General features: G+C 29.4%; 4 protein-coding genes across 4 annotated transcripts; 1 reads left to right on the forward strand and 3 right to left on the reverse strand.

Moving 5' to 3' along the window:
* Positions 1-6,183: 6,183 nt before the first annotated feature.
* Positions 6,184-14,736, forward strand: PKNH_1472300 (reticulocyte binding protein (fragment); the record flags this gene model as incomplete). The annotated part of the gene is made up of 2 exons (XM_002262561.2): positions 6,184-6,238; positions 6,425-14,736. The coding sequence occupies 2 exons, from the start codon at positions 6,184-6,186 to the stop codon at positions 14,734-14,736; spliced, it is 8,367 nt and encodes a 2,788-aa protein (XP_002262597.2).
* A 1,043-nt stretch (positions 14,737-15,779) lies between these two features.
* Positions 15,780-18,122, reverse strand: PKNH_1472400 (tryptophan-rich antigen; the record flags this gene model as incomplete). The annotated part of the gene is made up of 2 exons (XM_002262562.2): positions 15,780-17,804; positions 17,949-18,122. The coding sequence occupies 2 exons, from the start codon at positions 18,120-18,122 to the stop codon at positions 15,780-15,782; spliced, it is 2,199 nt and encodes a 732-aa protein (XP_002262598.2).
* A 2,732-nt stretch (positions 18,123-20,854) lies between these two features.
* PKNH_1472500 (tryptophan-rich antigen) lies at positions 20,855-22,111 on the reverse strand (the record flags this gene model as incomplete). The annotated part of the gene is made up of 2 exons (XM_039113719.1): positions 20,855-21,679; positions 21,932-22,111. The coding sequence occupies 2 exons, from the start codon at positions 22,109-22,111 to the stop codon at positions 20,855-20,857; spliced, it is 1,005 nt and encodes a 334-aa protein (XP_038970085.1).
* Positions 22,112-24,841: 2,730 nt separating this feature from the next.
* PKNH_1472600 (Plasmodium exported protein, unknown function) lies at positions 24,842-26,309 on the reverse strand (the record flags this gene model as incomplete). The annotated part of the gene is made up of 2 exons (XM_039113720.1): positions 24,842-26,017; positions 26,226-26,309. 2 exons carry the CDS (start codon positions 26,307-26,309, stop codon positions 24,842-24,844), a joined length of 1,260 nt encoding a protein of 419 aa, XP_038970086.1.
* Positions 26,310-26,844: the final 535 nt, after the last annotated feature.

Consider the following 26,844-nt stretch of genomic DNA (forward strand, 5'->3'; position numbering starts at 1 on the left):
TTTGAAGGATTGAGGAGGAAATAAAAATAAGTTTAATTAAAAGGTTCTAGATTGTATTAAAGAACAGGAATTTCCACGCGTTGAAAGTTTGCTAGAGTAAAAACCTTCTGGTTTTACTGCATGAGGAGGGTGGGGGGAGAATTGGAAAAAACAATAAATAATGTATAGGGTATATTATATACGTAGTGTACGTAAGCAATATGAACCCATGATGCAAGGCAATCTGGGTGAAGCAAGAAAAATTGGAGCACCGTCTTTTGTTAGCAATACGTATGCACAAAAGTTCATATAACATTATTTATTTATTCTCCACGTATGAATTATTATTATACGTACATATCATTCACGCAATAAACAAAACGAACGTTAAGATTACACAAAAACATCTTTAGGCTTTTCTTAAAAATGTTTTTTACGATGGCATAAATATGAATATATAATAAGATTAAAATATACTAAGAAAATTATATTAATTTGTACCTGTATTCCCAAAAATTAGTATAATGTTTACTTGTGCTTTTTAAATTTTTTTTAAACAATTAAGAGTTACAATATTGTTAATAGTTACGATGTTTCTATGACTTACAATTTTTAAAAGAAAATGTTAAAAAAAAAGATATAATAAAAAATTTTATTATATGTGAATGTTTTGCAAAAAGATTCTTTATATTAGGAGCAATAAAGTAATATTACTATTTTTATATATTTAAGAATATAATTTTCTTACAAATATTCTTCTTCTTTTTTCTTTTTATAACTGTAATAGGGATTTCCATCCAAATTAAGGGAAAAAATACTCTTCTCATGGAAATGATAAAATGTCAATTAATATTCCGATTTTATTTATACGAAAAATGTTGAGTTTTAAATGAATATCTGAAAAAAAAAAATTTGTTTTTATATTTATTATAATATTATATAAATATTCGCATATGATTTGGAGTAGTTTATTTTCTTTATCAATTTTTGGTGCTTTTTTCCAATTAATATATATTTTCTCTTTTTTTAAAAAAAAATATATTTGCACTTTTATTTTTTTTTTTTACAGCCCTATTCTCTGTTTTGCTAGTGTGTTTTATTTTATATTTCTTTTTTTTTTTTTTTTTTTTTTTTTTTTTTTTTTTTCCTAGTTTACATATTTCCTGCACTTGTTCCTTTTTAAATGAATACACTGTGATATATTCTATTTTTTTGCGCTATACTTTTTCATAATTAGGAAATAAGGAAAATATACCTTATATATTACTTTATTTTGCTTCAATATTAATTGCATATGTTGAAAATAAATGCAAATGAAAAAAATAAAATTTGCATTCCAACATGGAAATAAATGAAATATTTTATGCAATTTTATGATAAAAATTCATAAATATAATTTTTTTAAATTTGAGGGATAATTTTTTTCTAGTTTTCTTTGGTTTTTTTCTAATTTTTCAATCTTTTTTTTTTTTTTTTTTTTTGAGTATACCGAATATATCATTTCGTATTTTTCAGTTCAATTTTTAAGTCAATCATTTTAGTTAAACTTTTGTGTTTATGTTTTAGTAATTTTTAACTTGTTCTTTCTTGCTGCATTCAATTTTGCCTCTTCATTTCGCAGTGTAAAATTTATCATCATGAAAAACAATTCATGTCAGGGTCGAAGATTCACTTTTTATTTACAAAAGATGATCGGAAAGAATACTGCTCATTTTAGGGGAATAAAAGTAAATAAATTCGAAAAGAAAAGAAAATATCAGCTTCCCACATATTTCATAAAGCATTCCTAACATATAAAAAAGAAAAAAAAAAAAAAAAGACATTGCTGGAAGAAAAAGCAGGGCGCCAGTAATTATACCTATTTTATGTCGCATTTTAAATTATGAATATTTGCTTCATGTCATCATACAGTATAAATATTTTTTTTTGTAAATATATGGATTCAATTATCGCCGATTGGTAAAAATTTAGACATGCGAGAATATTACTACGGAAAAAAAGAAAAACTAGGTATTTTATTGTTTGTTAAAAATTTGCCATATAAAATAGACAAAGTGGCAAGTAGGGAATTATTTTTTGTTCATCTTCTTTCCAGCCTCCTTCAATGAAAATATACATTGTTAATATATTTAGGTTTAGGGTTTACAATTTGTGAAAATAATTTTCTAAAAGGGTTATTTTTAACTTTATCTGGTTTTAGTGAGCGGGTAAAAATTTTATACACTACCATAAAATATAATATTAAGTAAGAATATTTGATAAACCTGCTTAGCTGATAAGCCCTCCCTTTTTGCCACGAAACAACAAAATTGGTTAATTATACATTTAAAGTAATAAGGCGTCTGTGTTTTCTCTAGTGAATATGTGATTCAGAAAAATAGGGCATAGGGCGAAAAGTATATATTTAACTTTTATTAAGGAGTATGCGCGTTCAACATTTTATGAATCGCTAATAACTTTTCCACTACTTCATGTATACATATGGGGGTTATAATAGCGAGACTTCTTTTTAACGGTTTAGCGATGTGCAAATTTTCATTGATGCACAAAAGTAACGCTTAACTTGGGGCTCTTTGAAATTCTTTTCTTTTTATTCTATTATATTTATACGCTATCTTATTGAATTTTACTAAAAAAATATATTTTCCTTTTTTCTGATAAAGAAAATTGTTTTCTTTGGACTGAGGTCGCTTCAGAACTGCAACGAAAAGAAAAAGCTGTGTATGTTTTTTTTTTTTTTTTTCCTATTTACAAACAGTGGAAGATGATATGTTACACAATTCAGTCCAACAGCACTTTGGAAATTTTGAAAGGAAAATGATAAAAGCAGGTTCTTGGAGAATATTATGAATTTAGCTTTTTTATGTGGCTGAAGCGCTTTTTCCGTGGATTCCTCTGAACTCTGTTGTACTAATTCTGCTTTCGAGAAACAATTTTCGGTAGAGATAAAAAAGGAAAGCTACTTGAGTGATAAAAATATATCTGCCTTTTGAAAATCATGTGATGGAAATACATAGGCGTGCCTTTTCATTTTCTTAATTAACTTCATTTTACTTTCTTTTTTATTACCACATGTTCAATATAATATTATTCATCCTACAAGCTAAATGGGTCTTGTAGTAGTAACATTATGCGGTGAGGCACTTTTCTTTTCTTTTTTTTGTCATAATATTCTCCTTTCAGAGTTTTATTTAGACCGAATGATGGCACCATGTGATAGGCGAAATGGTTCATCACATGGTACCCCCCATTCTCTTTTGTCTAATTCGTACAGAATGTAAATGAGCATTTTTTTCTTCCTACATGTTTTCCTACATGTGAGGAGTAACTAAAAGAGGTATAAAAGTGAGTCCATACATTATTCACCCTCTCCATAGTGAACAATGAAAAGCATGAGAACGGGAGGGGGTAAGTATACCCCTATACCATTTTGGTTAGTAGGACGTGAAAGTTTGAACAAAAATAAAAAATGAAAAATAAAAATTAAAAAATGAAAAAAGGAAAGAGAGCGAAAATGTAACTCTGCTTATCGTGTTTGCACTTATGCGAAGAGCTTTTGCATATAACACCAAATCGGGTTCTAAAAAAATGATGCACCTCATAAGAAGGTGTCAGTGTGGGGGCTCTTCCTACACAGTTGTATACACACTACGCGAATTATTTCCCCTACCTTATAGTTCACATATATAAGTATATTAGAAGGGTTGGCCAATGTGACTGCATCCGTTTTCTTTTCCGTTGAGTTCCCTTCTTAGAGCTTATTCGTTGTAATTCCTGACGTTAGAGATTTTTCATTTTATAAAAATTTAGAAAAATTTAGAAAAAATTTAATGTTATAAAAAAAAAAATGAATTACGTTTTATTGTCCAGAGCGTGATCACACTTTTATTCATGTTTAATAAAATTTGATTCTGTTCTTTGAATATATTTTAGTGCTATGTATCTATGTGAGGAACCCTTATTCCTGTGCACCTGAATTGCAATGGAGGCTTCGTACATGTGCAGCATGTGAATATTATTATCTATACTAGGAAAAGATTCATCGAATGAGAAATTTGAATTTTATGGGGAAGTTTAAAAAATTTTGTCGCTTTTTTTGAAGCAAACCCGCAAATATGCACGAAGAGTTAAGTCAGTAGAAGTAAGTTTTGCCCAATGAAGGTAACTATAAAATGAAAACAATATATATGAAAAAAGGAAAAGAACTAAAATAAAACGAAAATTCCAAATGGCCCTGCAGAGCGAAGTGTATGATGCCTATTTATGAAAAATTTCCCTTAACAGTGACAATTCCGTAGTTACGACATTAGGTATACATTGATTGACTGCACTTATCGAGCAGTAAAAACGTAAACTCCAGACTTATGCTTCAAATTTTGAATGAACTATTTTTGAAGGGTTAGAACGCGGTGGGGGCTAAGAGGAATGACAAGTGGAATTTTGCAAAAAAAAAAAAAAAAAAAAAAAAAACTTTAAAATAGATAATCTAATTTATTTATGTACCAATTCGTACAGTTGTGACGGAAATGAGGGATCTCATAGTACAATGGAAACTAAGAGAGTTGAACTTTTTTTTTTAAACATTGTACATGTGAAATTTAATGATGAAAGAGCATTTAAACTGTGTTAATAAGAAAAAGAAGCAAAAGAACTTGAATATTTCTCTCCTAATTAAGCAATTATCTATTTCTGAAATTTTCATGGCAGCGTGAAAATTAAATATTCGTACATGGGTACAAGTACGAATCCACACACTTGTGCCGGCGTGTAATAACAGAACAAATCCTTTTTGTTCTAACGTAATTTAGTTCTACATGAAGAACAAAAAAAAAAAAAAAAAAAAAAAAAAAAATTCCTTTCGTTTTTGAAATAAATGGGCGCGAAAAATCATGTTTTTTTTTTTTATCTTTTAAACAATTCGTTTTTAATAACTAAATGAAAAACTCGCATTGCTGATATGAAATTTCTTCTAGATTGTTACACATGCTTTGTGATGTTGCAAATGTGTGAAGCGAAAGTGCTTAAGAATTAATCCTAAATTTTGTATCCTAAAACGGAGAACATTAGTATATATATTTGTGCTTAGCATTCGACTGCCACTACCATGTTTGGCCTTTTATTTTTTTTTTTTGTATAATTTTTCCATTATCTTAATATTTACCCCTTTCCCAGGAACAAATTGAAATTTTTAAAAAGTAAAGGTTCAAATGGTAATTCTTTTTTTTCCTCTATGTTTAGCAAAATGAATGAATTCGTGTAAACACATTTGTTTAAATTTTCCTTGTGGTGCTCTTTTAGCTAGATTTTCCTTGTGGTGCTCTTTTAGGTAAATTTTCCTTGTGGTGCTCTTTTAGGTAAATTTTCCTTGTGGTGCTCTTTTAGGTAAATTTTCCTTGTGGTGCTCTTTTAGGTAAAATTACCTTTGCATTTTAATTTTTTTTTTTTTTAATTAATTTTTTTTTTTTTTTGGAGCACGAGTTTTTAGATCCATGTAGATAATTACACAAATTAAAAAGAGAACTTTTTTTTTTTTTTTTTTTTTTTTTTTTTTTCTCTAGAAAAAAAATTTTCAGTTGTAAAATATGGAAGCTGTTTGAGGTAATCGTGTGCATTTTTCTTTTTTTTTTTTTTTTTTTGTGGGATATATTATTAATGTTATTTTTTGAAAACCCTTCTCTTGTGGAATTGGTTCTGTTGTAAAAGAGAAAGAAAAGGTAGAATAGAAACAATTTTTCCATAACTTTATCGAATGAGCACTGAATATATCAGTGTAATGCGATAGTTAATGGGATATTTTTTCTCAATTTTAAATTGACCCTATTAGGTCCAAGAAATGTGCAAATGGATTTATTACCTATGTTCTATAAGTGTACACACATAAGCGTACACGCGTGTGTGTGTATATATATTTATATTCACATACACCCGTTGTATTTTTCCCCCTGAAAATTTTCCATAATTCTTATACCTTCACGGCAGGTGTTTCACTATTGAAGGATAATTTTAGGAAAGGTATAATGTATGGAATTGGTAAATCAGTTAAATAATATATGTAACAAACCAGAAGTGCTTAAAAAGGGAGAAGTTTACAAAGAACCAGATTATAGGTGAAGGGGAAGAAGAAAAAAAAAAAAAAAAAAAAAAAAAGGAAAAGCATAAGTGTAAAACTGCAAACAGTAGTTTCATATATTTACAGCTTGTAAAATGAAGAAGAATGGATTGTGGGGAGCATCCTTCGGAGTTCTTATCCTTCTTATGGGTACAATTTCACAAAAGAGGGTAGAAGTGGATTTTCATGCACACATGAATAGATGCGCAAATGTGCAGTTGTAATCGGTGACAAATGGGCAAATTCATGAACCCCAATTAGGGCTGATCTATATGGCATTATTATACATCCTATGCTAAACACCCCTTTATGTTAAACCTTCCACATTTGTTGTAGGTGCAAGCTGGGAACAAGTTATAAGCGAATCGAATAAGCAGCAGAAGGAAGAAACGAATTCTTCTGTTAATTATTATTGGGGTGGTAGAAATGACTCAGGGTACCCTAGAAGGAAGAGGAAAAATTTGCAAAAACATAGTTTGTTCCCAGGAAAGGAGGAATATAGGAAGAGTAACACACCCAGCGGGAAAAGTGGAAATGAATCAGAGTTATATAGAAAGAATTCACTTATACATGTAGGAGATGGCACATTTGGAAGGAAGCCATCACGCTATGCGTATATTAAACGTAACAATGAAGACAATTTTTATAGAAATGCTAGTAGTACTAAGGATGCAAATAATAGGCTTAATGGAATAATCAGTTCCTTTTTACAAAATATGAAAGCTCCTACGATAGACAGAATTTTAGATTACTACGAAATAGTGAATAATAAAGGGGAGTTAGTCTTTTCCTTAGAATCATACTATGTGGACATATACACGTGCGAAGAAATTGTGAATTCTATAAAGCGTAAGGGGTCAACGAATTCTAGGGATAATCCTGGTGACGAGGATCCGGAAAAAAAAGGAGATAAAGATAATAACCATAATTCTGGGGACAAGGAAGATTCCATGATAAAAAAATTGTATGATAATATGGAACTGTTGAGGATGTCTTGCTTTTCTATAAAATCTGAGTTACAAGGAAAAATAAATAGTTTAGAATACGCACAGACAGAAGGTAACGAACAGGTTTCAGGAACAAGTAATTCCAAAACATACAAATTAATAGAAGATGAATATGTAAATTGCTTAAAGAATAATAGTGAAAATGCTAAAATGATAATATCCAATACTATGAAAAGCATCGAAGAAGAATATGGAAAAATATTTTGCCCTAAGGAGTGCAATTCGGCTGTCTATTTCGAAAACGCACGTTCGTACATATCGTACGTGAGTAATAATACCGATGTTTGGTACAATTCTAATATCAGCGATGCGAAGGAATTTTTAAAATCTGCAAAAAGCATTGTTAGTATTATTGAGAGAGAAATGAGATCAAGTAATATGCTAAGTTCTATAAAGTTCCTACAAAATGAAATTAGTAACATCATAAATAACTACAATTATCACTTCGAGAATATAAAGAAGGCTATCAGCAATATAAAGAAGCATGAAAATTATGATAAACCTAGCAATCTTGATAAAAACACTTTGGTAGGGAAAAGTTTGGACTTGGCAAAAAATATGTCACTGTATAAATTTAACAATGAGATGTTCAAGAAGATGAAAGAATTGTACGATTTTAAAAGTAATAAATTTAAGAGAATATTTACTTTCTTAGCAGACGCATTAAAAGATAAGATTAACTTGTTTACTGAGTCGATGATATATGAGGAAAAGTACAACTCGATAATGGTAGACTGGAAGGTTATCTGGGAATATGTAGTAGGTGAATACAATAAAAATTTGAACGCTATACAAAGTTACGAAGGGAATGAAAATGTAGAAGTTATCATAGTCAGAAATAAGATTAAGGAAAAGCTAGGAACGTTTAAAAGTATGGCAGACGAGCTACAGGGCCTATTTAATATAATAGAATTGAAGTATGTAATTATCAAGTCAGAGAAATCACTCGTTGAGGAACTGAAGAATGACTTTAAAAAAGATGAAAAGGGGGAGTACAAGTTCGATGATATAATAAAATTAATGGAACAAGTAAATAGCAAAATGAATACAGTGCAGACAAGTTCCAATATTGTAAATAGCACATACAGCAACATTAAATCTATAGAATTAAAAATACAGGACTTAGTTAGTTCTATCTATGAGCACATGAACGAAATAGAGGATTTAAAGGTTAGGGGATCAACTAAGAATTATATTAGCGATGAAATGAAGTCGGAAATGTTGTTTATAATGGAAAATATTATCAAATTAAAAGAAATACTTTCCTTGGAAAAAAGAGCAGACGAAAATATTAAGGAAATTGATGAATTAATTATGGGAACACCATTAGATATGGAGAAAATTATAGATAAAAAAAGTTACGCTTATAATAATATTAAAATGATTATTAAGGATATATATAAAGACAATTTGAATAAAATTGTACAAGAAATATCTCGAAATATGGGCAACTATACAGATTCTATCGATAACAGTAATTCTGAGGACGAACTGGATGAGGTGTTAAAAGGTATAAAAGTTGATTATGAGAAAATAAAATCTATGAAATATGATGATATACCAGAATCCGTGGAGAATATAACGAATTTGCTAAAAATTATTTCAGACGCCAGAGAGGAAATCTTAAAAATAAAATTCGGAGAAACTAATAAAAAATTAACAAATTCATTAGAGCAACTTAAGAGTGTTTACGATAAATTAAAAGTTAGCATAGCAGAATATACTGCGGAAAAAAGGAAGATTGAAGAAGACAAAGCGGTTATACTAAAGAGGGAAGAAGAATTTTTTGGCAAAGTTTATGATAAGGATGATGATATGTTAGATGTAAAAGATGCTTACACAAATTTTCTGAAACATAAGGATAATTTCTTCAAGAACAGAAACAATGTGTTTGAAGAATTCCATACAACCAAAGAGGCCTTAAAAGTGGTAAGAATTAATTTTCTATACTATATAAGTATGCCGGAAAAATATAACATCATCTATCAGAAAGAAAATGAAAATTATAAGGAGTTAATAAAAGAAATTAACGACAAATATATTGATACGAAATTGGAAGAATACGAATCAGACTTCAAGAGGAATAACAAATTATGCGATAGCATCATAAAAGAAGTAGACCAATCAAATAAAAATTTGCATAACCTGGAAATTTTAAACAGGTCTATTAAAGAATGCACCATTGATAAGGATATGGTCGAAGAATTAATTAGGAAGAATAATTCACTAAAGGAAGAAATTATTTCCGAAAGGAATGAAATAGAAAAAGATAATTTCATGGAACAAAATGTAAAGATAAATTTAATAGTAAAATTAAACGACGCAAATATCACTCAGAGTAGAAAATTAAATGACAACAACTTGACGAACTTAAAGACACAAATGAAGAACATCGTCGATTTTTACACACGCTCTAAGGAAAAATATAAAGAATTAAACGAAACAGAGCTGAAGAAAATAAAAGAAAATGATGAGTGGAAGAAAGCTAAGGAATTGATATACACTCTTAATGTCGAATATGAAATATTGAAAAAGCAAGCGGATGATCTCATCAGCAGCAAGAACAGTGAAATTATAAAATCGATAAGTAACAGAATAGTGGAAAAAGACAAAGAAATAAATGAACAAGTGGAGAAAGACGTAAATTCTTTGGATCAAATTATTGCAAAATCTAAGTCGCCTATTTTTGTCAGGGATATTAATCACTACAAAAATCATCAGAATAAAGAAAAGGCAAATCAAATTAATGCGAAAGTGGAAGCTTTTGTTGTGAAGATAGGAACAAGGAAGGATACTTTGAACAAAATTAAAGCAAATTCTAATCAATACTTGGAAGAAGCAAATGGAAAGAAGAATGAAAATATAGAATTTAAGGCCAAGGAAAAGGCCATGAAAGAATTGTACGAAAAAGTTAGAGACACATCAGAAGAACTGAATAAGACACTGAAGGAAATACATACCCTGAAGGATTTACAAAATATAGAATTAGAATTTGAAAAGAGCGAAATTCATGATATGGTTAATCAGATTATCAGTGAGGAGCAAAAGTCTGAGCATGAAATTGGAGAAATCAATTCATATATAAATACCATAGATGAAATGAAGAAGGCAAAATCGGCAGAAGAGCCTTTAGATGCCCCTTTGTTCGTATATACTGAATTTTATGAAAAAGCGGTAAGCAGTCATAAGATTATCAAAGGCCTTTTTAAGGAGGCTACCGAGTTAAATGGCAAGTGTGAGAATAACGAAAGTATTAAAGAAGTAAAGGAAATTAAAAAGAAGATTGATGGTTATTTGAGAACTATTTTAACAAATAATATAATTTTGCATGAAGCATTGGAGGATATTAAAATTGTGAAGGAAATGCTCCTTAATATGAATATTCCAGAAATTGCGCGTCTTATAGAGAAGTATGCGGCAGAAGTGGAAAAATATTCCACGTTGTTGAAAACTGAAGAGACCAAATCAAATACACTAATTGAAGAATTAAATAAAAATTTAGAAAATGCATCGAACTTAAAAAAGAAAATAAATAAAAATTTACCCATCGAACAAATCGATGAAGTCGTGAAGGAAGTTATGAAATATAAGGACGCAATAGCAGAGCGCGAAGATGAAATGAATACGTATTTGAAGAAGTCCAAAGAGTATAGGGATAATGCTTCTCTGTATTACCGAAACGCAAGTAGTAGAAAGAATAAGCTAGAATATTTGAAGAAAAGGGGGAAAGATGATGTAGAGCAGATTGATATGGATAAAGTAAATGCGAGTGTGGAGCAATGTATGACTCTAGTAAATAAGGCAGCGGAGAGTGAAGAAGTAATAAGAAAACATGGTGAAAGATATATGGAATATGAAGGAAAAATGAACAGTCTCATAAATGAAATTTCCGTTTTGCAAATAAGGACCATATATGCAAAGAGGAAGGACGAGGCTAGCAATATTATGGGAGAAATTCAACAGTTGCATACAGACATGGGAAAAAAACTTAAGGAGTCTGAAGAAAAATTAGCAAAGTGTAAGAGCGAATCCTCAATAGATGAAAAAGCATATATATTGAATAATGAGAAATCAAAGACAGCATACATGAACGTGAAATTAAATTTAGAATTAATCCAATCTAATTTAAGGCAGATAAAAAATGTAAAAGAGAGTATGAATAACATTCTAGAAAAATCGACTAATTTAAAGAATTCCATATTAGGAGCGTCTATAATTGAAAATAATAACTCTGTTGATGTGCTGAAAAAGGAAGAAGTGCATTACATGCAGTATTTGAAAAATATTGAAAATGAGAAGAAGCGCATGATGGATGAGAAGAGCAACGTGGATGTTATACATGATAATGTCCTTAAAATAGAAAAGGAATTGGAGAAAAGTAAAATTAATTACGAAGAAGGCATTTTGAAATTAGCTAAGGAAAAGGCTGATGAAAAGAAAAAACTTATTGAGGCAAGTATGGAGTCGTTAAATTCGCAGGAGGCATATTTTACCGAAATGTTTAATGAATCATATATGCAGTTATACAACATAAAGGAAAAATTTACAGGCTACAAAAAGAGCATGAAAGATTTGTATGACGAGTTTGTCAAGTCGTACAAAGTAATCGAAACTAATGCTGGAAAAGTTGCAGAAGGGGTGGTAAAGTATGAAGAAGCTAAGATACTAAGGGAGGGAGCACAAAAGGAACAAATAAATATAAACAATAAGGAAGAAACTGCAAAAACGAATTTGCAAAAAATGAAACAGGATGAATTTATGAACTTTCTATTTCATACAAGGGAATATGTGGATAAAACTAGAAAAACGTGTGAAGAAGTAAATACCAAAGTGGGCGAAGGACATGGGGACATTAAAAAAATAATTACAAGAATTGGAAAATTAGGAAAACAAGAAAATATATTCGATATATTAAAAAAAGTAGAGGAAAAAAATAACAAAATGAAAGAAATTTCAAGGCAGTGTAATACGAATGAGGCAAATAATGCCTTTGGAAAGATGATAGAAGCGTCTAATTTTATGGGGATAAAAATATTAAGAACCTTAGGATCCGAGTTAAGCCCCGGGATGGAACTAGAAAAGACTTCACAAACAAATTCAACGTTAAAATTTGAATCGGAGGTAGAAATAAAGCCTGAAAATGATGCCAAATTAGATGCCTACGTAAACCTGCAGACGACCTATGGATATATTCAAAAAATATTTAATGATTCAGAGGAGATAGACAAGAAACAGGAAGAAATGGATGGGTGGTTAAGGGAAGTGAAAAATAAATGTCACGATATAAAATCATACAATGAATTAAAAATTAAAATTAACTATACAAAATATAAAGGAAGTAATGTCTTAAATAAAATTAATGGTGCTTTTGGGAAGTATGCTGAACTGGAAGCTATCACGTGCAGCATCGAGGACGATAACAAAATAATAGACAACTCCGAAATTACAAAATTGAGGGAGTTGAGTGACACCTACAATAGGAAGAAGAAGGACCAAGTATTCAAATCGCAGATCAATGAAGTAAATGAAGAATTTCAAGGTATCAAAGGTAATATAGATAAATTAGGAGAACAATTTGAAACAGTAGAAAAATCAGAATCACCAAGCGAAAAACGTATCGATGTGAACTCCGTAATTCCAGAAATTAGTGAAAAATTATATAGCATGAATAGAAAAATTAGAACAACTATTACTAATCTTAACGGGTTGCTAGAGGAGGGGAAGACATGTGAGAAATCGTTTTATGCTTCCATGATAGCTGGTATTAGTTCCCAAATGTCGAATGACTTAATATTAATAAATAACCAGAAGGAGGAAGCGGAGAAGTACGTAGAATATATTAAGAAAAATTCCAACTTAATGATTGATGATATTGATGAATTAAATAAATACATTGATTCGAACAAGATAAATAATTATCAGTTGAATATTTTAGAAGAAGTAATTAAAAGCGCTGCTGATTTAAGCGAAAATGAAAAAGAAGCAGCTGGAATAGATAACGATATAAAAAAAGAACTCGTAGACGTAAGTGGGGATTTCGAAATGAATTCCTTAAATAGCAGTAAAGCAAAAATTATGGAACATTACAAGAAAATGAAGGATAAAATAAAGAACATTGACGATATTAGGAAAAATATAAAATTGCTAAAATTGAAAGAAATGGAAAGTAGGTCAGATAAATATTTAGAAATAGCGGGAAATTTTAAAAATGTTTTAGATAGTCAAATAACAAGATTGTTGGATTATGACGTGGTGCTACAAGATATGAAAAAAAAATTAACGGAAAATGAAGAGGAATTGAAAGGTATCAATACTACATACACACTACAGTCCATCCAGAAGTTTAACAATGTGTGTAACAATATTGAGACAAATATGCAAAAGATACATGATGTAGAGGAATCTAATAACAATGAAGAGAAACAAGTAAATGCCTATATAGAAAATATTTCCCATCTTATAAGCAGAGGAAAAGGCTTGTTGACCGATCTGGATGATTACGATGCAATAAGCAATAGTGAAACGAAAGAATTAACTGATTATACGACAAAAGAGTACATTGAAAATATTAAGAGAAAAGTAAATAATGGCATAGAAGAATTTCAAAATGTGTTGAATCGCATTGAGGAGAATAAATCGAAGATAGAATACAATAAAAATTTAAATGAAGGCATATACGAAATATGGAAAAGAGCTAATGCAATCAAAGAAAACTTCTCTGAAAATCTTCCAGAAAATGATAACTACTTTAAACTGGAGGAATATGTAAAGGATATAAAAATAATTCTGAACGAAATAGATGGAGATGGCAAGATAGAAGCATATATCGAAAACATTTCTCAGAGGATTCAGGAACAAATAAAACATGCACATAATAATGGTAATATAGAATCTATTTTAGAAGCCAAGAAAAATATTGAATCCTATAATGAAGAGGCAAGGAAAAAATTACAATCTATGAAGACTGCTCATGATGAAATTTTATTAAAGAAAAAAGACATGGATAATATATTTAGTATTATATCGGTAAGTAAGAAGAATGGTGCGTATATAAATGCGAAAGCATATATTAAAGAGGTGGATGATTTATTTGACAAGTTAAACGCGGATATACATAAGTTGGAAACCTTCATAAATGAAACAAAATTGAAAATAAATCTATTAGAGGAAGAGGAAGTTAAGCTAAAAACTGAGAATGCAGTTACTAGCAATTTGAATGAGCAGTCTGAGAACACTTCTCGTGATGGGGACGATGAACAGTTAAGTGAAGTCACACAGAATCCAGAAAATTCGGAATATTCTTCTACGAACTCATTACATAACGTGTATGAATTGGAAGAAAATGATCAATATGATGCTAACCATTTTGATGATAATGCGAAAGAAGAATCTGATGATGGAAGTTATAATTCGAGTGAAAAAAGCTCAGGGGAGGGTTTTAGATATGCTGCAGGAATTACTGTAGCATTTTTTATTTGTTCAACTGCCGGATACACAGTCTTTACATATAACAATGATGAAGTAGAGGAAGCTGATTTCGAAAAAGACAGGGAGTACTTCGAGTACGATATATATTCTAATAAACGAGATGAAGAAGAAATTATTGAAGTTACCTTTGACGAAAGTAACGAATATATATGAGTAAGGGGGATAGAAGTTTATACAAAAAGAAAATCTCTCAAAGATGAAGATCCCTTAGAAGAAAATACTCTATATACTAGTATTGTATGTGAAAAAAAAATATGAAGATAGAACTGCTTCGTAGACGGGGGGGAGGGGGTTGCATCGTTCCCCCAGTTACGTTAAAACATATTAACCGTAATACATTTCGCGTAATGTATTATGTGCGGTGCATTGTGTGTCGTGTAGTTAACATTATTTCTTCAGTACACCCATGATGAAATCGTTTCTATTGCACAGTAGGAATAAAATAGGAATGGAGAGAAGGACGAATGGAAAGAATTTAGTTTATTATAAACCCCATGCTACTTAAAGATGGGAATTTATATCAATTAATTAGATAATCAGAGAAACTAATATATAAAAATTTAAGAAGAAACCAATATAAAAATTCAAATAATTATGTTTATTTGCTGTATGCATTGACGGTGCCTAAAAGACATATTTTGAAAAACGAAAAAAAAAAAGATAAATTTAGTATTTTCAGGGAGACTCATTTCCTGAATATTAAAAAGATATTCTGTAAACAAACAAATAAAAAAAATTGTGTATAGGAATATCTATTTTAATATATGCACATATGTGAAAATACCAAAAAAAATTCTTTTAAAATAATTTGCTTTAATGTTTTATTAACATTAATATACTATTTGCAAATTTAAACATGGCGTTTTCATAATTTTCATTTTTTCCTTAAAGTTTAAGGAAAATGCGTTTTCATTTTTTCGCTTTTAAATAATTTTCCTTTTACTTTTTTTTGTATCGCATTCATCTTTATGGGGAAATACGAATAAATTTTAATAAGGAAAATAGGAAATGTGGAAACTGAAAAATTGCAATTTTTTTGGGGGGGATGGGCCCTGTCTGTGACTTGTTAATGATTGATCTGTTAATTTAGGTCGCTATTCTCCATTAACAGTTGGAAAAGGATATTACAAATTAACAACAAATTACAAGGTGATAATCCTTTTTTTCTTTATTAATAATTTCGACTAGACCGAATATTAATATGAAGGTGATTTTTTTCGGGAAAGTGCATTTCGCCTTTCTATAACCCATGTATTCCACTGCTTCTTGCTGATCCATGTCTCTATGAAGTTTTCTATCCAATCGTTAAATGATAATTGTTTTTCATTTTTCCATTTCATCCAATTACTGGTTTTACTTTTTAGAAGTAATAGTTCTTTTGATCGAGTCCAACTGTCCCATTCCGACTTTTCCCTTTCGATCCTATTTTTCCATGATAAATATTTTTTTTTTTTTTTTTTATTTAGCAACATGCCCAAATTTCCATTTTGCCATTCGGCCCAATATTCGTATTCATCACTTTTCCATTCATTAATTTCCCAATTAAAAAACTTTAGGGATTTCCATTGGAACCAGTCATACTGAACCCATTCATTCAATTTAGATTCATGACCGTTTATCCACTGAATCCAATCTTTTCCCATTAGTTTTTTTCCAACTGTTCTTATCCATGTCTTCCATTCATTTTCCGACCACGATGGATACTTTTCGTATAGATCAGTGTTATATTCTGTATCCAAATTGTGGTTGTAATTCATCCATTTAGTTTCTATTTCTGTTATCCATGCTTTGAACTCTTTTTCTTTTTTTTGTATCCAGTCGTCGGTTTTGATTTCCTGAGCTTTAAAGAAGAGATGCCACTGTTCTTCTAAATGACGCATCCATTTATTCCATTCATTAACTTTCCATTCTTCTGTTAGTTCTTTTTTATTTGATTTATCAACATTAACACCCTTTTCACCGTTATCTTTATCCTTTGAAATCATACTTTTAAGGTTTAAGGTTTTTTTCTTTTTATCATGATTTATTCCGGTACTCGTTTCCTGTGTCATATTCATTAATTGTTCATTTCTCTTTTCCTTCGCTTGTCCGCTGTTTTGGAGTTTCTCTTTCCCTGATGTTTTATGTTCAGAAATCTCCGTCTTATCGTGCTTTGCTATTCCGCCGGTTGCGTGTTTCGATGGTTCATCCTTTTCACGTTTTAATTCTTCACCAGTTCCTGATTTGGACTGTTCTTTTGTGTCACGTTCTATTGTCATATTTTCGTGGTTTTTTACTTCTTCATTTCCATTGCTATCTTTCTTATTTTCCTTTATGTCTTTTTCGGCGGTTCCTTCTTTATTGGCATCTTCCGTATTTTTGATAGGTTTCTCGTCAGTTTTTTCTCCGGTAACACCTTCATCACCTTCCCTTGTAGAACTATCCTTTGGCTTATGTTCCTGTGTGTCTTCCAATCCAACCTTAGCAAGACTATCCTTTGATCCTTCTCCTTCTATATCACTGTTAACTTTTTCTATGGAAGTATTACTTAATCCGTTTTCCATAGAATCATTTTTCTTTCCAACCTCTTCTTCCTTTTTCACTTCTTCTTCCCTTTTCTTTCTTTCTTCCTCTTCCTTTTTCATTTTTTCCTCTTCCTTTTTCATTTTTTTCTCTTCCTTTTTCATTTTTTCCTCTTCCTTTTTCATTTTTTCCTCTTCCTTTTTCATTTTTTCCTCTTCCTTTTTCATTTCTTCCTCTTCCTTTTTCATTTCTTCCTTTCTTTTCCTTCTTTCCTCCTCTTCTTTTTTCATTTCTTCCTTCCTCTTTCTTCTTTCCTCCTCTTCCTTTTTCATTTCTTCCTTCCTCTTCCTTCTTTCATCCTCTTCCTTTTTCATTTCTTCCTTCCTCTTCCTTCTTTCATCCGCTTCCTTTTTCATTTTTTCCTCTTCTTTATTTACTTTTTCCTCCATGGCTTTATCGTCGTCACGTTTATCATCATGACATGAAATCATTGGATTATCCCGTGTTTCACACTGCTGAACATTTTGGACACCTTCGTTCGTACTTTTCAATTTTTTAATTATTACTCCTAGAATAGTACTGAACTCATTCAATATGTAAAACTTAAACATTTTCAGGTATCCCTTGACACTGTTCTTAAGTTCTTCCATAGATTCTTTTCCATTATTTACGTCATGTTTCAGAAGCATCCAAAATTCATCTGCATGTTGAAGCATTGGCTGAAAATGGTTTAAAAAAAAAAAAATGCGATTTTTAGATCAATTGAGAAGGACAAGAATGAATTGAAAGTATGTCTATGTATATATATATAAACAATGTACTTATACATAAAAAAAATTTTCCGTGCACTTCCTTCAACTTACTACATAATAAGTCTTTACTAGAACCCTCGTGGACAGAACCAAAAGTGTGATATATAGGCAAGTAAGAAAAAAATTTTCTTTTGCAAATGAAAATAAATTGTCATTTTTAACTGCCCCTAACGACGAAGCGACATTATTTGCACTATATTCCTGTACATCCTGAAGCTGCTCCATATTTCAGTATATTTCTTTTAGTCGGAAGAAAAGGCTTCCTCAACAAAATGAGTTCGCAGAATGTTTGGATACAATTTGCAATGCTCTTTTTATAGATTTCTTCATATTGCTCGTATTTAATTTTATTCGTGGGGAAATATATTATAAGTGCTATTTCTTCTAATATGTTTCAGAAAAATGAGAAAATAAGTATCGCTGATATTGTACCTCTCAAATGTCTTGATAATTCCTATTTCGTTTAAGCTAATGTTATATTGTAAAATGAGAACTGCACAGCGTGTATGATTTGAATGAATTATTTATAGTATACTTCTTCCTTCGATTTTTGCACTCATTTGGATGTAAGTCAAACATTGAACGATAAGAAAAAAGAAAAAACTTTCGTTTACCAAAACCTTGTTACTGTACCATTTATTATTTATGTACATAGATACAATTTTTAATGACACAATGCACTGTTTTGGTTAAAATGATTGATTTATGTTCCCCTTTGTTTGAAAAGAAATTTTATCAATGTATTGAGACAGGGAAAGCATCAACAGATTTATTAATGATTTAGGTATTTACATAAATGAATATATACATGCATATATAAAAATGCGTGTATATTAATTTTATCTGTATGGTTAACAGAATGCATAAAATTTTCCCGTTTCCGTAAAAGTCTCCATGAATTCAGGAAAATTTTTATCCATACTTGCGCAGAAAAATATGTTTTTTTCGCATTCCCGGTGAATCGTTTTCTATGGTAATATATTTTAATAATTCCTCGGGAAAAAAAATCTAGGCCTTTAATATATATGCACTCATATTCCTTATACCAGAAAGTGGTAAAAAAAAAGAAATATAAAAAATTATTTATATAACATAAATTATTTAAACATTTATTAAAAGAATAATCATAAAGGAAAATTAAAAAAAATAAAGATATTAATTGGAAAATTAAAAAAAAAAAAAAAAAAAAATGCGGAGGCATAATGTTCTATAATACAGAAATATAATTGAATATGCAATACTATGTATTATTTTTATTTATGTTTCTAATAGTACTTTGGAAGTATTGATAAACTTAATCACAGAGTTTTTCTAACTTCCTAACATTTTAAAACATGTACAAGATAATTTGTCTGTGCTTTATATTAATTGGTGTATTTATCATTTATTTCTTTAGTTATATACATGTTGCTTTTTTTCTCCTTAATTTTAATAAATGTAAAATTTCCTTCAGTTAAAAATACTCAAAAAATGGATTTTATTTTTAGTATATATAAAAAATGAACATTTGACAAGGAAAATTAATTCAAATAAAAGTAAAAATGGCATATGGACGATTTCTTTTCCTTCTTCTTCGTTTTCTTGATGTTCTTCTTCCCTTTTTTTTTTTTTTTTTTTTTTTTTACGACTTTATTGTTATATAATTATTTCACGGAATAAAAAGAAAGGAATAGACATAATTTTGTTATGGACAATTTTAAGGATAATTATGAAGATATCATTTTTTAGCACTGTATATATTATTAAACGAATGATAAGTTTCCACCCATTTATGAAAATAATAATAAAAATGGATGTTACATTTGATAAGCCCATTTCTGTATGTAAATAAGCATACGAATTTGTGGGGAATGAAATCATTAAGCCTCAAAGCAACATATGGACATTATTCCATATGACGCGAAAAATTAAAGGAAACATAGGAATATATTAATTCCATAGTAGGAAAAGGCTTTAAAGGGGTAAAATAATAATTTGGAAGAAGTAAATAAAGGGGGAGGAAAATGTTTCATCGATATATAATAATAATTAAATATAATGGAAAATAATCACAGAATATACATAATATAATATCATTAATGAATGATCAAAGTAGGGGGAAGTAACTATGAGCCCTAGAAACAAATGGACAGATAAAATGTAATGGGTATATTTTATTATTTAGTATTTTCTAAGTAGTTGTATCGCAATTGTCTGATTAATTATGGGATTTTGCTTTCAAAGGAATTCATTCCACCAGGGGGGGGTTATAAATATATTTTTAATTACTCCGACCATTTTGGTCTATTATATTATACTCCATTACATTCCACTTTATTTCGAGGCACAGGAAAATAAAAGTGAACACTTGTATTTTCCATACCCCTCACACCGTTATGATAATCATCCTTGCAAGTATGACTCTACATGTACAGATAAAATTTAAAAGTTTAATATAGTAAAAAGTAGAGAATTCGTTCTTATTTTATTCTTATTAAATAAAATGAACAATGAAAAAAAATAATGATAATAATAAATAATTATCAAGAAAAATACAAATTTTCTATACGTGAAATATATCATGTAAGACAAATTCAACCACAACAAAATATATATAACATAATTACACGTAAGGTAGGTGTCAAAATAATGAAACGCTATACGTACATGTGGGTTCCTATTTTATACGAAGAACTCATTTTCAGCATATATTTTACAACACAAATATATACTTCCGATCGGCTACTGATGGTTCCCTTAACTTTGTACATAAAAAGGGTTCGTAATGTGACAAAAGTGTAAATACTACACGGGTTATCGTACGATAATAACTCTACAAAAAAAGAATATTATAATGCATTCAAATTAGCGTATTTTCATTCGTGTTTACACATATGTGTTTAAGTATTGATAAAAATTCTATATTGGATGGTAAAAAAAGAAAAAAAAAAAAAAAAAAAAAAGGAATAGAAGCGATATTATAATGTCACAATATGATCTTCTTCGTAATTTTTCTGCTCAGGATGCGCTTTCACTTTTTTCTCTTTCATCCAGACGTTCCACTTTTTTTCTGCTATCCATGTGCTGATAAATGATTCTACCCAATTGTTAAACAACACGTCTTTACTATCATTCCATTTCTTCCATTTTTTGCACTCACTGTTTTGATAAAATTCATATTTTTCGGCAACCCATTCTTTCCACTCTTCTTTTTCTTTGTATAACCTTCTATTCCATTTATTCCAGTTATTTTCTGCCCTTTCAAATAATGGTTCTGGTAAGGTCAAACATTTATATTTCTGCCAGTATTCAAATTCTTTACGTCTCCAATCTTTTAATAACCAGGTGCGAATTTTTTCGCTCTTCCATTCTTCCCATTTTTTAATAATCCAAGCATTATAATGAGAATAATTATCACCAATCCATTTACTGTAATTCATTTGCATCATTTTCTTTCCGTCATTTTTAATCCAGTTTTCCCATTGACTTTCATCCCAATTTTCTGAATTTTCTAAAATACTGGATTTAAATGCTGCGTCTATATTTTCGTTATAATGTGTCCATCTGTTTTCCATATGCTGTAGCCACTCTTTCCATTCATTTTCTTTTCCTAGAAGCCATGTCCATTTTTCACTCTCGAGAGACGCATTGAAATAACTCCAGTCTGTTTCCAGTTTCATAAACCAGTTATTCCATGCATACTTTTTCAATTCTTCTGACTTCTCAATTTGTCCTTGTTCATGGGCAATTTCTTTGTAGCATGCTATATCTTCTGGGGTCTCTGGTATTTCATCATTTTTTTTCTAAAAAGTGGTAAGCACAGTTTTTTGCAAAATATATTTTTTACTTAGGCAGTTGGGAAGAAACCACACTGCAGCTTTTTTTTTTTTTTTTTTTTTTAGCATCTAAATATGAATAAGCACCAAGACGCACATATATTTATATGATTTACACAATGCAGGCGGTAGATTCTTTATCTTTGCGAACAGTTTATCATTTTTCGCACTAATTTTTTCATTTTTTGCTTTTTGATATACTCGTATGTTTTATTTTACCTGTGGGAGGCGATTTATGAAGAGGAGGACAGCTGCCAGAGTAAATAAGATGACATATATAAACGGAGCAACGTTATTCGAGTTACTTTTTGACAGTAGGCTTTCCCTACTTAGGTTTATTGCATTCCTAAGCCTATCTTGTATGGGGTCCATATAAGGTATATACTCACTTAAATCCATGCTGCTTAAAGTTTAATAAAAAAAGAAAAAAAAAGTTCTCATAAGACGTGGGGGGGGAAAAAAAATAAAAAAAAAAATAAGCGAATAACGAATAATCCCAGTAAAAGAATACAATAAAACGAATTGGGTAAAAAAGTATAATAATTTGGGAAGTATTATGGAATTAAATACAACTACATTTATATTTTTTCAAGTATTCGAAGTCCTGCATTATTAAATATTCCTATTGAAGAATTAACGCAAAATCTAATTTGAAAAATAGGAATTTGTACAATTAACATAAATATTCCTAATTGAAAATATAACGTTTCGTAGGAAAGAAACGGTCATAATATATATATGAAAAAGAAAAATAACGTCGAAAAATTGAACGACACAAATGGGCACGATGAAGCCGTGAAAAGATCTCAGTTGATGGAGTGCTTCGCATTTATAAATGATCCTTCTGAAAATTTTTATTTAAGAGTTTTATAAGGCACAAAAAATTTGCAGCTACTACTATTTATTTAACAATTTATATTACAGAAATATTATAATTATTTTTTTCAATAATTTAGGTTTTTTTTTTCTACAAAAAAAAATTGCTGTGAAGAAGGGAAAATAAGTAGGTAAAGAGTATATAATAACTTTTTTATTATTTTGCGCGAAAGGTTATATATATATATATATAAATACATCGGATGCAAAAATTCTGCATGCGCGATCGATATATTAAAATAATCAATTTTTATATATAATATTTTCCTTAGATTGTATAAAAAAAAATTAGTACATTTTATCATCCATTTAGGTAGGCACATATAATATATAATTTATTCACGCGTATTGAGACAACTTACGACCTTATCGCCTTACTAGAAATACTTATGTTTTCCTTTAAAATTATATTTCTTTTTAGACTTGCATTTCATATGTGAAAATTTGATTTTTTACTCCATCTAAAAAAGGACCAAGCTCTAAATTCATAGATAGCGCATATAGAAGGAAAAGCTTATCAAATGTGGTTTATGCTTCCCGACATATGGAAGAAAATGGACCATGAAATATGTGGATAAATTTTTGTATATATTAATCGAAATAAGCGTATCAGATTTATAGGTTTAAAGTAGAAGCTGTTTTGTCATTATTTATAAAATACTATCACTCTGCATTATATTTGGGGTTGCCATTTTTATGGTTCATTTGGAATATCATTCTTTTCTTTTACATCGGTTTATACCTTTCTATAAATTTGCTACGATCTTCCGATCGAATTCCTAGTCTCCTTTATACTGTTTATCTTATTTAATTATTTTTTTTTTGAACCTTTTTGATTATTTTTTAAAAAGGAAGAATGAAGAATATTTTATGCTCCTAATTCCTGAACATTTGGAATAGTTATATGTTTTATTCTATTTTTTAGAAGGAAGAAAAGGGTTATATTTGAATAATTTTCTTTAAGACAAGGGGTAAATTATTTATTATAATTCTTAGTAAGGTATACTTTAAAGAAAAGTGGAATTTTATCTTTCATATAATTAACAGTTTGTAAACGAAATTATGTTATTCAGGAAATTCTAAGAAATATATTTTTCGAATGGTACAACAAAGTATTTCATCCTTATATAATATATAAGATAGCATTATTCTGCAGCTAACTTGCTTAGTTATAATTATATGCGTAAACTGAAATATAAGAAAATGTTTAAATGGTGAGAGAAAGGAAAGAGAAAAAATAACGAGAAGTTTACTATAAATTTAACCGTCTAGGATGGTACTAAAAAATAATTGTACACACTCTCCCCAAATTTGTCCATTACTAAATTGGTTTGAGGTAAATGTTGAAGGAAAATCGTGTAAGACTCTAAAAAGAATATCTATTGGTTTAAAAGAAAAAGATTAAGTGGTTAACATTACTTCCGTAATTATTGTATATAGAAATAGACAATACATTTCTTATGGTAGAAGAAAAAAGTTCGAGATTTAAAGACTAAAATATAAATTCAATATTTGTGCATTTAGCAAAATTTACTAAAGTAAATCAGTTATAAATGGGTGTAGTACAAAAAGAGCGGATAAACATACATTCGTTTGAAAGTGTTTTCTTTATTACCTTTTAATATGAACTTAATTATATTTCATTTTACAAAGATAATGATGAAGCATAATGAATAATTTCATCATGTTCCTAAATAAAGCACCATGCAATAATAACAATATATACATATTTCTTAACAGTATGGTAGTTGTCTACTGTCCTTTAAATAAATCGTTAGAACTCTTCACAAAAAAATCTGAGCTCATAAAGATTTCTTACGAATTAACACAAGTATACAAAAAAAAAAAAAAAAAAAAAAAAAAGTAATAAGAATAAATATATTATATATAATATATATGTGAATAAAAGAAAAATAAGAGTTTAATGAAGAAACAGAAAGAAATTCAAACAACACAATTTCTTAAAACAATCATACAAAATTAAAAATGTAAATGAAAACTTTGAAAAGTAAAAAGACTCGAATGTAGACGGGGTGTAGATATAATACAATATTATTTGCTGTTGATATTACTGTTTCTGATGACGTTACTGTCGTAGTAATGGCAGTCATCGCCTAATTCCCTTAAATTTTAAATAAAGATGCAGGAATTCATTATGAATAGGTATCATACGTACACTATCAATAGGCATATAAAAAAAATTGTTCTCGTTACTATTTGATTTTGCATAGCAATTTCGAAAAGGTGTTGAAATTATGAAATGTATCTTGAATATTTGAGTGCTTCCATTTTTCGTTGTGCACTGTGCCGCATTAATTTTTGCTCGTCATAAATTCCGTACATTTTATTTATACGTTTGCACTTTTTATATTTGTACCATACATATGAAATGGTCGCAAGGAGAATTATAGATGTTACGATAACACCAGGTATTATATTAAACAAAGCGAACACGGCCAAAAAGAATGAAATTGATATAACTGGGGAAATGATGATTAATTTATCCTTAAGCATTCTTATTAATCCTTTATTTTTTTTTTGTTCGATCTGTTGGCCATCATAAGCACCAGTGCTATCTGTCATTATTTTTAATATTTCAGTTTCATACATTGCATCCGATTTTTTTACAAATTTAATAAAATCTTCTAACATGGATTGTGGGGTACTTTTGTTTAATTTTTTTTTTTGCAATATGTGTTTGATTTCATGTTCTTCCATTGGTCTGTTACTATGGGGAAGTGGCATGTGAGTATTCAGAGTAACATCACAGGTGTTAAAGTCATTAGGGATTTTGTTTGTTTGCACTTTATGCTGACATTGATGAGCATGTCTATCAAAATCATTGGATAAAAATTCAGATACATCGGGGCGCCACATAACGGTTGATTGATCACGGGAAGCATGTCCACTATCCATGTAATAATCTCCTCCTGATGAGTAACCTTTTCCTCCTGAATGTGTATGATATTTTAATACATCCAAATCACCCTTACGGCCACTCTCTTTTTTGTAATCATCATAACCACCCGATCTTCCTCTGCTACAATCATCACAATGTTTACCACCTCTGGTATCAGGTTCTGTTTCATAATACACATTATTTCTATTTGAATTTCCAGATGTCCTCGGATAACCTTCCTCACGCATTATTGCACTAAATCGCTTCTTTATATTATCATCGTGTATCATAGAATGGAAGTTACGCTGTAAATTATCTTCAGAGCATAACGCCTGAAATTTCCTTTCAAAATGATCATCCTTTACTGCACTGTTCATTCTTCTTGACATATTATAAAATGCATCATCTTGATCGTAATCACCAAATTCATATCTCACAGGTGTCTCATCTATTCCTGTATAGTTTGTACTCTGGCTCAGTAATCTGTTGCTGCGCTTATAACATGACTGATTACATAGGGTATTGGGTGACTAAAAATTAAAACAATAACAAGTAAAAATGTGTTAAAGGAGTTTAGTACGTATGTATTTATGTACTCATAGGTCGGTAAAGGTATGTGTGTACATGTGTTGCATTTATTTCTAAAAATTTTAATATATTGTTCATGTGAAGAAGTGAAGATCCGAAAGTTAAAAATGCAAGTGTAAAAATTTATTTATGTTAATTATTATATCTTACCTTATGGGCATATTGCGACGACCATAAGAGGAGAGAATATGTAATAACTTTCATATAGGAAATCCTATAGTTGCTTCCCTTCATTTTTAATTTTTTGGAAATTTGTGAATTCTTTTTGTAATAATAAGATAAGAATACTTAGGCCATATATAAAATAATGAGTACATTAGAATTTTTTATAATGTTAAATTCCATTTTCTATTCTTTCATAATTTTAGAAAGCGCTTTTAAAAGAGCGTCAGTTTTTTTTTTTTTTTTTTTTTTTTTTTTTCTTTTTTACAATTATTAAATGGTAAGCGTTAAGTTTATTAACAACTTATGTGGTGAAAAAAAAAAAAAAAAAAAAACATATAATAAACATAAGTGTAATAATTTATATTTTAAGGATTTTTTTTTTATTATGCAACATTTGAGTTGCTATGTAATTATATGTACCATTTGAAGGAACAACGTGTTGTATTTATTTCTAAACATGTTTATTCATAAAAACGATGTTGAAACATTTGTATAACCATAGGTGTAACCAAATCCGCAGGAACTTTTTTGTAATACACTTAGGTATTAGACTTATTTACTAGTAATCTCATGCTTATCTGTTAAATTAGTTTTCCTAGGTGAA

The sequence above is a fragment of the Plasmodium knowlesi genome, assembly GCF_000006355.2.
Source record: "Plasmodium knowlesi strain H genome assembly, chromosome: 14".
NCBI lineage: Eukaryota > Apicomplexa > Aconoidasida > Haemosporida > Plasmodiidae > Plasmodium > Plasmodium knowlesi.